This window comes from Phyllobates terribilis, unplaced genomic scaffold (assembly GCF_046119375.1).
Source record: "Phyllobates terribilis strain yellow unplaced genomic scaffold, ASM4611937v1 Scaffold_12__6_contigs__length_324123572, whole genome shotgun sequence".
NCBI lineage: Eukaryota > Metazoa > Chordata > Amphibia > Anura > Dendrobatidae > Phyllobates > Phyllobates terribilis.
The window spans coordinates 316,563,083-316,578,737 of NW_027362772.1; the positions used below are offsets into that span (position 1 = coordinate 316,563,083).

General features: G+C 46.9%; 1 protein-coding gene across 8 annotated transcripts in view; it reads right to left on the reverse strand.

The window, feature by feature from the left end:
* Positions 1–15,655, reverse strand: part of ARHGAP32 (Rho GTPase activating protein 32) — a 394,160-nt gene that overhangs the window by 121,558 nt on the left and 256,947 nt on the right. For all 8 annotated transcript variants that reach the window (XM_073657439.1, XM_073657437.1, XM_073657436.1 and 5 more), the window contains 5 exons: positions 10,184–10,270; positions 6,396–6,533; positions 5,514–5,606; positions 5,311–5,433; positions 5,143–5,220 (listed from right to left, as the gene is read on the reverse strand). In XM_073657439.1, the coding sequence (XP_073513540.1) occupies positions 5,143–5,220; positions 5,311–5,433; positions 5,514–5,606; positions 6,396–6,533; positions 10,184–10,270 (519 nt within the window). The remainder of the gene's footprint in view (positions 1–5,142; positions 5,221–5,310; positions 5,434–5,513; positions 5,607–6,395; positions 6,534–10,183; positions 10,271–15,655) is intronic.

Here is a 15,655-nt window from a genome sequence, read left to right on the forward strand (position 1 = left end):
GGAGTATAATACAAGATGTAACTCAGGATCAGTAATGTAATGTATGTACACAGTGACTGCAGCAGCAGAATAGTGAGTGCAGCTCTGGAGTATAATACAGGATGTAACTCAGGATCAGTAATGTAATGTATGTACACAGTGACTGCACCAGCAGCATAGTGAGTACAGCTCTGGAGTATAATACAGGAGGTAACTCAGGATCAGTAATGTAATGTATGTACACAGTGACTGCACCAGCAGAATAGTGAGTGCAGCTCTGGAGTATAATACAGGAGGTAACTCAGGATCAGTAATGTAATGTATGTACACAGTGACTCCACCAGCAGAATAGTGAGTGCAGCTCTGGAGTATAATACAAGATGTAACTCAGGATCAGTAATGTAATGTATGTACACAGTGACTCCACCAGCAGAATAGTGAGGGCAGCTCTGGAGTATAATACAAAAGGTAACTCAGGATCAGTAATGTAATGTATGTACACAGTGACTCCACCAGCAGAATAGTGAGTGCAGCTCTGGAGTATAATACAGGATGTAACTCAGGATCAGTAATGTAATGTATGTACACAGTGACTCCACCAGCAGAATAGTGAGTGCAGCTCTGGAGTATAATACAAGATGTAACTCAGGATCAGTAATGTAATGTATGTACACAGTGACTTCACCAGCAGAATAGTGAGTGCAGCTCTGGAGTATAATACAGGAGGTAACTCAGGATCAGTAATGTAATGTATGTACACAGTGACTGCAGCAGCAGAATAGTGAGTGCAGCTCTGGAGTATAATACAGGATGTAACTCTGGATCAGTAATGTAATGTATGTACACAGTGACTGCACCAGCAGAATAGTGAGTGCAGCTCTGGAGTATATTACAGGAGGTAACTCAGGATCAGTAATGTAATGTATGTACACAGTGACTGCACCAGCAGAATAGTGAGTGCAGCTCTGGAGTATAATACAGGATGTAACTAAGGATCACTAATGTAATGTATGTGCACAGTGACTTCACCAGCAGAATAGTGAGTGCAGCTCTGGAGTATAATACAGGATGTAACTCAGGATCAGTAATGTAATGTATGTACACAGTGACTGCACCAGCAGAATAGTGAGTGCAGCTCTGGAGTATAATACAGGATGTAACTCAGGATCAGTAATGTAATGTATGTACACAGTGACTGCACCAGCAGAATAGTGAGTGCAGCTCTGGAGTATAATACAGGAGGTAACTCAGGATCAGTAATGTAATGTATGTACACAGTGACTCCACCAGCAGAATATTGAGTGCAGCTCTGGAGTATAATACAAGATGTAACTCAGGATCAGTAATGTAATGTATGTACACAGTGACTGCACCAGCAGAATAGTGAGTGCAGCTCTGGAGTATAATACAAAAGGTAACTCAGTAATGTAATGTATGTGCACAGTGACTGCACCAGCAGAATAGTGAGTGCAGCTCTGGAGTATAATACAGTAGGTAACTCAGGATCAGTAATGTAATGTATGTGCACAGTGACTGCACCAGCAGAATAGTGAGTGCAGCTCTGGAGTATAATACAAGATGTAACTCAGGATCAGTAATGTAATGTATGTACACAGTGACTCCACCAGCAGAATAGTGAGTGCAGCTCTGGAGTATAATACAAGATGTAACTCAGGATCAGTAATGTAATGTATGTACACAGTGACTCCACCAGCAGAATAGTGAGTGCAGCTCTGGAGTATAATACAAGATGTAACTCAGGATCAGTAATGTAATGTATGTACACAGTGACTCCACCAGCAGAATAGTGAGGGCAGCTCTGGAGTATAATACATGATGTAACTCAGGATCAGTAATGTAATGTATGTACACAGTGACTCCACCAGCAGAATAGTGAGTGCAGCTCTGGAGTATAATACAAGATGTAACTCAGGATCAGTAATGTAATGTATGTACACAGTGACTGCACCAGCAGAATAGTGAGTGCAGCTCTGGAGTATAATACAGAAGGTAACTCAGTAATGTAATGTATGTGCACAGTGACTGCACCAGCAGAATAGTGAGTGCAGCTCTGGAGTATAATACAGAAGGTAACTCAGTAATGTAATGTATGTGCACAGTGACTGCACCAGCAGAATAGTGAGTGCAGCTCTGGAGGATAATACAGGATGTAACTCAGGATCAGTAATGTAATGTATGTACACAGTGACTGCACCAGCAGAATATTGAGTGCAGCTCTGGAGTATAATACAGGAGGTAACTCAGGATCAGTAATGTAATGTATGTACACAGTGACTCCACCAGCAGAATAGTGAGTGCAGCTCTGGAGTATAATACAAGATGTAACTCAGGATCAGTAATGTAATGTATGTACACAGTGACTGCACCAGCAGAATAGTGAGCGCAGCTCTGGAGTATAATACAGGATGTAACTCAGGATAAGTAATGTATGTGCACAGTGACTGCACCAGCAGAATAGTGAGCGCAGCTCTGGAGTATAATACAGGAGGTAACTCAGGATCAGTAATGTAATGTATGTACACAGTGACTGCACCAGCAGAATAGTGAGCGCAGCTCTGGAGTATAATACAGGAGGTAACTCAGGATCAGTAATGTAATGTATGTGCACAGTGACTGCACCAGCAGAATATTGAGCGCAGCTCTGGGGTATAATACAGGATGTAACTCTGGATCAGTAATGTAATGTATGTACACAGTGACTGCACCAGCAGCATAGTGAGTGCAGCTCTGGAGTATAATACAGGATGTAACTCAGGATCAGTAATGTAATGTATGTACACAGTGACTGCACCAGCAGAATAGTGAGTGCAGCTCTGGAGTATAATACAGGAGGTAACTCAGGATCAGCAATGTAATGTATGTACACAGTGACTGCACCAGCAGAATAGTGAGTGCAGCTCTGGAGTATATTACAGGAGGTAACTCAGGATCAGTAATGTAATGTATGTACACAGTGACTGCACCAGCAGAATAGTGAGTGCAGCTCTGGAGTATAATACAGGATGTAACTAAGGATCACTAATGTAATGTATGTGCACAGTGACTGCACTAGCAGAATAGTGAGTGCAGCTCTGGAGTATAATACAGGATGTAACTCAGGATCAGTAATGTAATGTATGTACACAGTGACTGCAGCAGCAGAATAGTGAGTGCAGCTCTGGAGTATAATACAGGATGTAACTCTGGATCAGTAATGTAATGTATGTACACAGTGACTGCACCAGCAGCATAGTGAGTGCAGCTCTGGAGTATAATACAGGATGTAACTCTGGATCAGTAATGTAATGTATGTACACAGTGACTGCACCAGCAGAATAGTGAGTGCAGCTCTGGAGTATAATACAGGATGTAACTCAGGATCAGTAATGTAATGTATGTACACAGTGACTGCACCAGCAGAATAGTGAGTGCAGCTCTGGAGTATATTACAGGAGGTAACTCAGGATCAGTAATGTAATGTATGTACACAGTGACTGCACCAGCAGAATAGTGAGTGCAGCTCTGGAGTATAATACAGGATGTAACTAAGGATCACTAATGTAATGTATGTGCACAGTGACTGCACCAGCAGAATAGTGAGTGCAGCTCTGGAGTATAATACAAGATGTAACTCAGGATCAGTAATGTAATGTATGTACACAGTGACTGCAGCAGCAGAATAGTGAGTGCAGCTCTGGAGTATAATACAGGATGTAACTCAGGATCAGTAATGTAATGTATGTACACAGTGACTGCACCAGCAGCATAGTGAGTACAGCTCTGGAGTATAATACAGGAGGTAACTCAGGATCAGTAATGTAATGTATGTACACAGTGACTGCACCAGCAGAATAGTGAGTGCAGCTCTGGAGTATAATACAGGAGGTAACTCAGGATCAGTAATGTAATGTATGTACACAGTGACTGCACCAGCAGAATAGTGAGTGCAGCTCTGGAGTATAATACAAGATGTAACTCAGGATCAGTAATGTAATGTATGTACACAGTGACTGCACCAGCAGAATAGTGAGTGCAGCTCTGGAGTATAATACAAAAGGTAACTCAGTAATGTAATGTATGTACACAGTGACTCCACCAGCAGAATAGTGAGTGCAGCTCTGGAGTATAATACAAGATGTAACTCAGGATCAGTAATGTAATGTATGTACACAGTGACTGCACCAGCAGAATAGTGAGTGCAGCTCTGGAGTATAATACAAAAGGTAACTCAGTAATGTAATGTATGTACACAGTGACTGCACCAGCAGAATAGTGAGTGCAGCTCTGGAGTATAATACAGGAGGTAACTCAGGATCAGTAATGTAATGTATGTACACAGTGACTCCACCAGCAGAATAGTGAGTGCAGCTCTGGAGTATAATACAGGATGTAACTCAGGATCAGTAATGTAATGTATGTACACAGTGACTCCACCAGCAGAATAGTGAGTGCAGCTCTGGAGTATAATACAAGATGTAACTCAGGATCAGTAATGTAATGTATGTACACAGTGACTTCACCAGCAGAATAGTGAGTGCAGCTCTGGAGTATAATACAGGATGTAACTCAGGATCAGTAATGTAATTTATGTACACAGTGACTCCACCAGCAGAATAGTGAGTGCAGCTCTGGAGTATAATACAAGATGTAACTCAGGATCAGTAATGTAATGTATGTACACAGTGACTGCACCAGCAGAATAGTGAGTGCAGCTCTGGAGTATAATACAGAAGGTAACTCAGTAATGTAATGTATGTGCACAGTGACTGCACCAGCAAAATAGTGAGTGCAGCTCTGGAGTATAATACAGAAGGTAACTCAGTAATGTAATGTATGTACACAGTGACTGCACCAGCAGAATAGTGAGTGCAGCTCTGGAGTATAATACAGGAGGTAACTCAGGATCAGTAATGTAATGTATGTACACAGTGACTGCACCAGCAGAATAGTGAGCGCAGCTCTGGAGTATAATACAGGAAGTAACTCAGGATCAGTAATGTAATGTATGTACACAGTGACTGCACCAGCAGAATAGTGAGTGCAGCTCTGGAGTATAATACAGAAGGTAACTCAGTAATGTAATGTATGTGCACAGCAGGTAACTTCTTTTGACAGTGTATGATATGATGATTAATATAAATGCAGTTGTGGATGTCTCCCTACCTGGAATCCATGCTTTCCCCTCCACCAGGTGGTCAGTTCTTTTGGCGGCATATCAATAACAGATACGATATCTCCAACCTTTAGGAGAATAGAGACATTATAGCCACATGACATTTCAGGTCTAATACTGTGGGAACTACAAGGACTCTGCGTCCTGATACATTTTACCTCGAAGGACAGTTCATCGGCAGCTTGTGCGTTGTAGCGCTTGATGACGTGAGCGGCGGCGATGGCCGGAACATTGATGGACGATTCTTCATGCACAAGTAAGTGGTTCCCTTTATTATCGATCTATTGGAGAGAAGTGATCACTGTGTAATCTGCAGAAAGCTTTATACCAATGTCCGGTCCCGGAGTCTCTGATTTCTTACCTCCATCCACGTCAGAGCAGGCCCACAGTTGATCTTGTTCCCAGCGATGGCTGACAGGCGTGAGAGGTAAGCCATCAGCATCTGCGTGACCAGCTGAAAGGAGACGAGGACATGACATAAGACGGGCCCGTAATAGCGGAGCTCTTCACTGTCCATCCTGTATGTCAATGACTCCAGGGTCTCACATCGCGGGGCAGGGAAATGCAGCCATGTTTTCTCAGCGTTTACTCACTGCACCTGCTGCGCGTGTGCGACACAAAGCGCGACGCTCCCGGAACGTCTGCCGTGAAGTGGAATCGGATCTGCGGTGTGAACGCGTCTGTAGGCGTGGCCGCTGCTCGGGTCCCGGTACTACTACTCTCACCCTGCTATCCCGGGAGTATGCAGCGGCTGTTAGACCTCTCTACATGTAATGACGGCTGTACGGTACAGACTGCGCCGTCTGCAGACGTCCTCCTTAGAGGGAAAAAAAGCAGCCAAGTGTGGTTTATCTGCGCTGCTGGGAGGCAATGAAGACCCAAATGGAGGCATGATAATGGATTTTATATTTCAGGTTCTTTAGTCAAGGCGTTTTACAGTCATTCCAGACTTCTTCCTGAGGACACAAACCGTATATCCTGGGGAAGAATGACTGTAAAACGCGTTGACTAAAATATAAAATCCTTTATCATACCTCCATTTGGGTCTTCATTGCCTCCCAGCAGCGCGGATAAACCACAACTTGGCTCCATTTTTTTCCTCTTTCCTGGTCGGACGTCCCGTGGATCTGCGGCAGCTGTTCCCATGAATATTCATGGTCAGCATATCCTTTTATTGCCTTTATTGCTATTCTCAGATAAGAGGCTATTTGGGCTTTTTTTGCTCCTAGTTTCTGCTCCTTACCTCTGGACAGTCCTTCACGGAGTCGGCCCGGGGCAGCTCGGAGAGCTGAGAGAAGCGCCGGTCATATATACACAGATGGAGGTGTTTGTCCAGCACCCGGAAATCTTCATAACTTCGTTTTACTATCCAGCTGCGGCCCTGGGTGAGAAATGATAAAGCCTTCTGAGACTTGTGGTGCCTGACTGGAGCATTAAGGGTTAAAATGCATAGTTTGGGAAGCAGCAACGACCCCACCCCCAATCTGCAATATAAAACTCTCTATTGCTTCCCCATCTGCTGGGTGTGGAGTCTGCGGGTGGACGGCGGTCTGTGGAGTCTGCGGGTGGACGGCGGTCTGTGGAGTCTGCGGGTGGACGGCGGTCTGTGGAGTCTGCGGGTGGACGGCGGTCTGTGGAGTCTGCGGGTGGACGGCGGTCTGTGGAGTCTGCGGGTGGACGGCGGTCTGTGGAGTCTGCGGGTGGACGGCGGTCTGTGGAGTCTGCGGGTGGACGGCGGTCTGTGGAGTCTGCGGGTGGACGGCGGTCTGTGGAGTCTGCGGGTGGACGGCGGTCTGTGGAGTCTGCGGGTGGACGGCGGTCTGTGGAGTCTGCGGGTGGACGGCGGTCTGTGGAGTCTGCGGGTGGACGGCGGTCTGTGGAGCGCGGCCGGGGTGGCATCACCCTCATTTCTGTCTCAGAGCGCGGTCTGCAGGTCTCCGCAGGTGGAAAGGCAAGAATCAATAGGAAAAATGTCAGAAATATCTGCAGCGCTCGGCACAACTGACAGGGAACCCTCGCCGGCACAACTGACAGGGAACCCTCGCCGGCACAACTGACAGGGAACCCTCGCCGGCACAACTGACAGGGAACCCTCGCCGGCACAACTGACAGGGAACCCTCGCCGGCACAACTGACAGGGAACCCTCGCCGGCACAACTGACAGGGAACCCTCGCCGGCACAACTGACAGGGAACCCTCGCCGGCACAACTGACAGGGAACCCTCGCCGGCACAACTGACAGGGAACCCTCGCCGGCACAACTGACAGGGAACCCTCGCCGGCACAACTGACAGGGCACCCTCGCCGGCACAACTGACAGGGCACCCTCGCCGGCACAACTGACAGGGAACCATCGCCGGCACAACTGACAGGGAACCATCGCCGGCACAACTGACAGGGAACCATCGCCGGCACAACTGACAGGGAACCATCGCCGGCACAACTGACAGGGAACCATCGCCGGCACAACTGACAGGGAACCATCGCCGGCACAACTGACAGGGAACCATCGCCGGCACAACTGACAGGGAACCATACACACATACGTATACAGATACCAATACTGCATCAGTCTCAGGAGAATGATGTGAAGAATCACATCTGTCTTGTGGGGGAGGGGCACAAGTAATTGCATTAGTCGGGGGGGGTACAGAATCACATCAGTTTTGGGGGACGGCGTACAGAATCACATCAGTTTTTGGGGGATGGCGTACACAGTTGCATCAGCCTGCGGCACATATATGGCACTAACTCTTCCATTTCCTCCATGTTCTTCAGTCATTTTCTCCATGGTAACACAGGCCCAGGACTTTTTCTCTATGGTAACACAGGCCCAGGACTTTTTCTCTAAGGTAACACAGGCCCAGGACTTTTTCTCTAACGTAACACAGGCCCAGGACTTTTTCTCCATGGTAACACAGGCCCAGGACTTTTTCTCCATGGTAACACAGGCCCAGGACTTTTTCTCTATGGTAACACAGGCCCAGGACTTTTTCTCCATGGTAACACAGGCCCAGGACTTTTTCTCCATGGTAACACAGGCCCAGGACTTTTTCTCTACGGTAACACAGGCCCAGGACTTTTTCTCCATGGTAACACAGGCCCAGGACTTTTTCTCTACGGTAACACAGGCCCAGGACTTTTTCTCTACGGTAACACAGGCCCAGGACTTTTTCTCCGTGGTAACACAGGCCCAGGACTTTTTCTCCATGGTAACACAGGCCCAGGACTTTTTCTCCATGGTAACACAGGCCCAGGACTTTTTCTCCATGGTAACACAGGCCCAGGACTTTTTCTCTACGGTAACACAGGCCCAGGACTTTTTCTCCGTGGTAACACAGGCCCAGGACTTTTTCTCTACGGTAACACAGGCCCAGGACTTGAGCTGGTATTCCATTTCTCTACAGACATTATCTTTACTTCTATACTACAGAGCATCTGACAAGCTGTTTAAACTCTTCCTATGGAAATTTGTGGCTGCCGATAGATGGGAGGGGGCGCTGTGTGCGGCGTGGGGCGCTGTATGCGGCGAGGGGCGCTGTGTGCGGCGTGGGACGCTGTGTGCGGCGAGGGGAGCTGTGTGCGGCGAGGGGAGCTGCGTGCGGCGAGGGGAGCTGCGTGCGGCGAGGGGAGCTGCGTGCGGCGCTGCGTGCGGCGAGGGGCGCTGTGTGCGGCGAGGGGCGCTGTGTGCGGCGAGGGGCGCTGTGTGCGGCGAGGGGAGCTGTGTGCGGCGAGGGGAGCTGTGTGCGGCGAGGGGAGCTGAGTGCGGCGAGGGGAGCTGCGTGCGGCGAGGGGAGCTGCGTGCGGCGAGGGGAGCTGCGTGCGGCGAGGGGAGCTGCGTGCGGCGAGGGGCGCTGCGAGGGGAGCTGTGTGCGGCGAGGGGCGCTGTGTGCAGCAAGGGGCGCTGTGTACGGCGAGGGGAGCGGTGTGCGGCGCTGTGTGCGGCGAGGGGAGCTGTGTGCGGCGAGGGGCGCTGCGTGCGGCGAGGGGCGCTGCGTGCGGCGAGGGGCGCTGCGTGCGGCGAGGGGCGCTGCGTGCGGCGAGGGGAGCTGCGTGCGGCGAGGGGAGCTGCGTGCGGCGAGGGGAGCTGCGTGCGGCGAGGGGAGCTGGGTGCGGCGAGGGGAGCTGGGTGCGGCGAGGGGAGCTGGGTGCGGCGAGGGGCGCTGCGTGCGGCGAGGGGCGCTGCGTGCGGCGAGGGGCGCTGCGTGCGGCGAGGGGCGCTGCGTGCGGCGAGGGGCGCTGCGTGCAGAAGCCAAAGAAGACATTACGAGATTGGAGAAGTCCCGTTCGGTAATTGCAGCCGGGTCGCCTCATGTCGTGCTCCGGATCTGTACACCGCCATACTGAGTGCTCCAGGTCCGCAGCCGCTGGGAGCAGCACTTTCTCCACAGGATGAGAGGGACACATTGTAGATTATTGGTGACTTTCTGAATAGTAAGGACAATGTAGAAACATATTTTTTCCTTTAAGTCTCTCTGGCTGCTTCCAATAAATGAGAGGAGACAAATTATGTTCAAATAAACCTCACAGAAAAATAGAGGCGCCAATGCCAGGTGACAATGCAGATATGCTGCAGGATGCAGACGGGCCCCAGGGATCGATTCTGGCCAATCAACTAAGCCCTCACATAAGTCTTCATGTTTGCGGGATGCAGTCGGGCCCTGTAGTTTTGTGGGGGATGGGGGTGTCGGTCCTTGAGGGGTGCACTTATACATAGCTATAACAGAATGGCCGGCGCGGTGCACTACACGTCTGTGTGACTGGCGCCCTCTACAAGCCTTATCTGTGTGCACTGGGTACCTGCCCTCCTCAGGGATGATGGGTGTGGGATTCATCACCGCATGTATACTGGGGCATGACGGATCCTGCGGCACACTGGTATTGTTTCCAGGTATGGCCACTGTGATGTTTTTTGGATTGGATGTCCTTTTCTGTGAATTGACATTAGTTGTTCCACTAAAGAAAACAACATAACTAAATGAGAGAATACAGACCAGATGGGGGCGCTCTCTGCAGTGCGTCCACCCTTACCTGACATGCGACTTGTACCAGGAAGACCAGCTCCTTAGATTCACAGCCGTTTCTGCTTTGTTCACTCTGCTCCTCTGTCAGTGTGAGCTGAAAGACCAAAGAGACGACCATAAGAGACAAAGAACACCACGTAACAATGCAAGATGCAACCAGAACGAGCTGAAAGACCAAAGAGACGATCATAAGGGACAAAGAACACCACGTAATAATGCAAGATACAACCAGAACGAGCTGAAAGACCAAAGAGACGACCATAAGAGACAAAGAACACCACGTAATAATGCAAGATACAACCAGAACGAGCTGAAAGACCAAAGAGACGACCATAAGAGACAAAGAACACCATGTAATAATGCAAGATACAACCAGAACGAGCTGAAAGACCAAAGAGACGACCATAAGAGACAAAGAACACCACGTAATAATGCAAGATACAACCAGAACGAGCAGAAAAGACCAAAGAGACGACCATAAGAGACAAAGAACACCATGTAATAATGCAAGATACAACCAGAACGAGCTGAAAGACCAAAGAGACGACCATAAGAGACAAAGAACACCACGTAATAATGCAAGATACAACCAGAACGAGCTGAAAGACCAAAGAGACGACCATAAGAGACAAAGAACACCACGTAATAATGCAAGATACGAGAACGAGCTGAAAGACCAAAGAGACGACCATAAGAGACAAAGAACACCACGTAATAATGCAAGATACAACCAGAACGAGCAGAAAAGACCAAAGAGACGACCATAAGAGACAAAGAACACCAAGTAATAATGCAAGATACAACCAGAACGAGCTGAAAGACCAAAGAGACGACCATAAGAGACAAAGAACACCATGTAATAATGCAAGATACAACCAGAACGAGCTGAAAGACCAAAGAGACGACCATAAGAGACAAAGAACACCACGTAAAAATGCAAGATACAACCAGAACGAGCTGAAAGACCAAAGAGACGACCATAAGAGACAAAGAACACCACGTAATAATGCAAGATACAACCAGAATAAGCTGAAAGACCAAAGAGACGACCATAAGAGACAAAGAACACCATGTAATAATGCAAGATACAACCAGAACGAGCTGAAAGACCAAAGAGACGACCATAAGAGACAAAGAACACCACGTAATAATGCAAGATACAACCAGAACGAGCAGAAAAGACCAAAGAGACGACCATAAGAGACAAAGAACACCATGTAATAATGCAAGATACAACCAGAACGAGCTGAAAGACCAAAGAGACGACCATAAGAGACAAAGAACACCACGTAATAATGCAAGATACAACCAGAACGAGCTGAAAGACCAAAGAGACGACCATAAGAGACAAAGAACACCACGTAATAATGCAAGATACGAGAACGAGCTGAAAGACCAAAGAGACGACCATAAGAGACAAAGAACACCACGTAATAATGCAAGATACAACCAGAACGAGCAGAAAAGACCAAAGAGACGACCATAAGAGACAAAGAACACCAAGTAATAATGCAAGATACAACCAGAACGAGCTGAAAGACCAAAGAGACGACCATAAGAGACAAAGAACACCATGTAATAATGCAAGATACAACCAGAACGAGCTGAAAGACCAAAGAGACGACCATAAGAGACAAAGAACACCACGTAAAAATGCAAGATACAACCAGAACGAGCTGAAAGACCAAAGAGACGACCATAAGAGACAAAGAACACCACGTAATAATGCAAGATACAACCAGAATAAGCTGAAAGACCAAAGAGACGACCATAAGAGACAAAGAACACCATGTAATAATGCAAGATACAACCAGAACGAGCTGAAAGACCAAAGAGACGACCATAAGAGACAAAGAACACCACGTAATAATGCAAGATACAACGAGAACGAGCTGAAAGACCAAAGCGCCAACCATAAGAGACAAAGAACACCACGTAATAATACAAGATACAACCAGAACGAGCTGAAAGACCAAAGAGACGACCATAAGAGACAAAGAACACCAAGTAATAATGCAAGATACAACCAGAACGAGCTGAAAGACCAAAGAGACGACCATAAGAGACAAAGAACACCACGTAATAATGCAAGATACAACCAGAACGAGCAGAAAAGACCAAAGAGACGACCATAAGAGACAAAGAACACCATGTAATAATGCAAGATACAACCAGAACGAGCTGAAAGGCCAAAGAGACGACCATAAGAGACAAAGAACACCACGTAATAATGCAAGATACAACCAGAACGAGCTGAAAGACCAAAGAGACGACCATAAGAGACAAAGAACACCACGTAATAATGCAAGATACAACCAGAACGAGCAGAAAAGACCAAAGAGACGACCATAAGAGACAAAGAACACCATGTAATAATGCAAGATACAACGAGAACGAGCTGAAAGACCAAAGAGATGACCAGAAAGACCAAAGAGATGACCATAAGGGACAAAGAACACCACGTAATAATGCAAGATACAACCAGAACGAGCAGAAAAGACCAAAGAGACGACCATAAGAGACAAAGAACACCATGTAATAATGCAAGATACAACCAGAACGAGCTGAAAGACCAAAGAGACGACCATAAGAGACAAAGAACACCACGTAATAATGCAAGATACAACCAGAACGAGCTGAAAGACCAAAGAGACGACCATAAGAGACAAAGAACACCAAGTAATAATGCAAGATACAACCAGAACGAGCTGAAAGACCAAAGAGACGACCATAAGAGACAAAGAACACCACGTAATAATGCAAGATACAACCAGAACGAGCTGAAAGACCAAAGAGACGACCATAAGAGACAAAGAACACCACGTAATAATGCAAGATACAACCAGAACGAGCAGAAAAGACCAAAGAGACGACCATAAGAGACAAAGAACACCATGTAATAATGCAAGATACAACCAGAACGAGCTGAAAGACCAAAGAGACGACCATAAGAGACAAAGAACACCACGTAATAATGCAAGATACAACCAGAACGAGCTGAAAGACCAAAGAGACGACCATAAGAGACAAAGAACACCACGTAATAATGCAAGATACAACCAGAACGAGCTGAAAGACCAAAGAGACGACCATAAGAGACAAAGAACACCACGTAATAATGCAAGATACAACCAGAACGAGCAGAAAAGACCAAAGAGACGACCATAAGAGACAAAGAACACCACGTAATAATGCAAGATACAACCAGAACGAGCTGAAAGACCAAAGAGACGACCATAAGAGACAAAGAACACCACGTAATAATGCAAGATACAACGAGAACGAGCTGAAAGACCAAAGAGACGACCATAAGAGACAAAGAACACCACATAATAATGCAAGATACAACCAGAACGAGCTGAAAGACCAAAGAGACGACCATAAGAGACAAACACCACATAATAATGCAAGATGCAACCAGAACAAGCTGAAAGACCAAAGAGACGACCATAAGAGACAAAGAACACCATGTAATAATGCAAGATACAACGAGAACGAGCTGAAAGACCAAAGAGACGACCATAAGAGACAAAGAACACCACGTAATAATGCAAGATACAACCAGAACATGAAGAAACTGCTGTTACAAGCTGATATGTCACAACATGGCAGCCCCCCGGTAATGGACCACTATATAGAATACATATACAACATGTATGCGGCATGGACCTCTACACCTGCCGGACTCCAGTGCTGCTCAGTCACCATGTGAAAATGGTGGAATTTTCTCTGTTTAGCGTTCGGAGAGCGTGCCATATTTCTAGAAACGCTTTATACTCCATTTACCTCTCAGTAAGAACATCACTGGGAAGTCGACTTGACATCCCCGCCGTACAGCAATGGCCTGATCACATCCCGTGCGCTTCACTAAACCCCCATCCCATCAAGTAGGTCAAACAACGTGACAAAGTGAACGGCCCAAGCCCAGAGCAAAACCTACTGAAGACTCGGGAAGTTCGGTGACCATCATCATTGCTGGTAAAAGCTCTAGAAGGGGTGACGGAGAAGTGGACTAAATACATTACATTATGGTCAGGAGTGACGGACAGACCCAAGTTTCCAGAAAAAAAAAAAACATTGATGGCATCTATGAACAAGGCCTGTACTGCACACAATGGGCACTGTGCAAAAGTCACCAAACATTAATGTCAGCGTCTTTATAATAAATGGGCGAAGCGTCTGTACTGATGAGGTCCAGCACCAATGTCTGTATATGCTGAAACCACCAGAAGTTGAGGCCATTGAGTGTAGACAGACCAGAATCGCTGAAAACCCCCCATATCATATACGAGCAGCCACTCATGGCTTCCACAAGAGGAAACGTGTACATGTATATATAGTGTGGGGGGTCTCGTTCAACCTCTCGGCTCACAGCTAGCTCTGGAGCCATCATATCACGTCTATCAGCTCACACTAGATGTTTGTTTCTTCCCATGTAAATCATATATTACTTCATTGTTGAGGGCTCTAACCGGTGATCCCCACTGTTATATACTGTGGGGAATTTTGATTTTTCTGATCCATAGAGTCAATATACATAAGTAAAGGTTTAAAGAGTTAGTTTTTACCTAGAATGGCATCCACAAGAGAATCCTGAGTCCTCTCAGCCCGACGCGCGTTTTGCTTCTTCCCGGGGCGTGAAGAAGCAAAGAGCGAAAGAAGCAAAAAAGAGTGAGACACAGCATTCTCTTGTGGATGCCATTCTAGGTAAGAAACTAACTCTTTAAACCTTTACTTATATGTGTTGACTACACTTCGCATTCATTTGAGCACCAATGATTATGAACTGCACTTAATTACCTTCTTTTATATTTATACAGTACACTAGTACTATAAAGCGGTGTGCCCACTATGCGTTTTTTAAGCGTTTCCGCAGCGGCAATTCCGACAATTAAAAAACACTTGGTAGAAGGTCTGCTATGTTCCCCAATGATAATTTCCGCTGCGGATTATCATTGCGGAAAAATCCGCAGCACTACCAATTATTTTGCGGAATCGCGGCGTTTTCGCTGCCATTGACTTGCATTGGATCACGTGACATCCGCATCACTACATGTGCACATGCAGATATCATGCGGTTCAATGTGCGGATGGAACCCGGGTTTGAAGAAGAGGAGACTCTCCTCCAGACCCGGGTACCATAGTTAAAGAATAAAACAAAAAATATACATTATACTTACCCTTCTGATGGCCCGCGGTGTCCTTATCCGATCCGTCCTGGCTTGCCGGCAGCTCGCGATGGTCTACAAGGACCTGCCATGACGTCATTTAGTCATGTGACGGGTCACGCGACCGCCGACGTCAGCGACAGTCACTGGCATTATATATGAGGGGAGGTATGTGTCACGCAGGTTGCTAGCCTGTGTGAACTAAAATCAATAAACTACCAGCCCGTTATATGCTGGGGGTTAACTCTTTTAAAGGGTTTGGTTTTATGGGAATGACACAGAGATGGGAGGAAGGTCATTCCCCATACCTG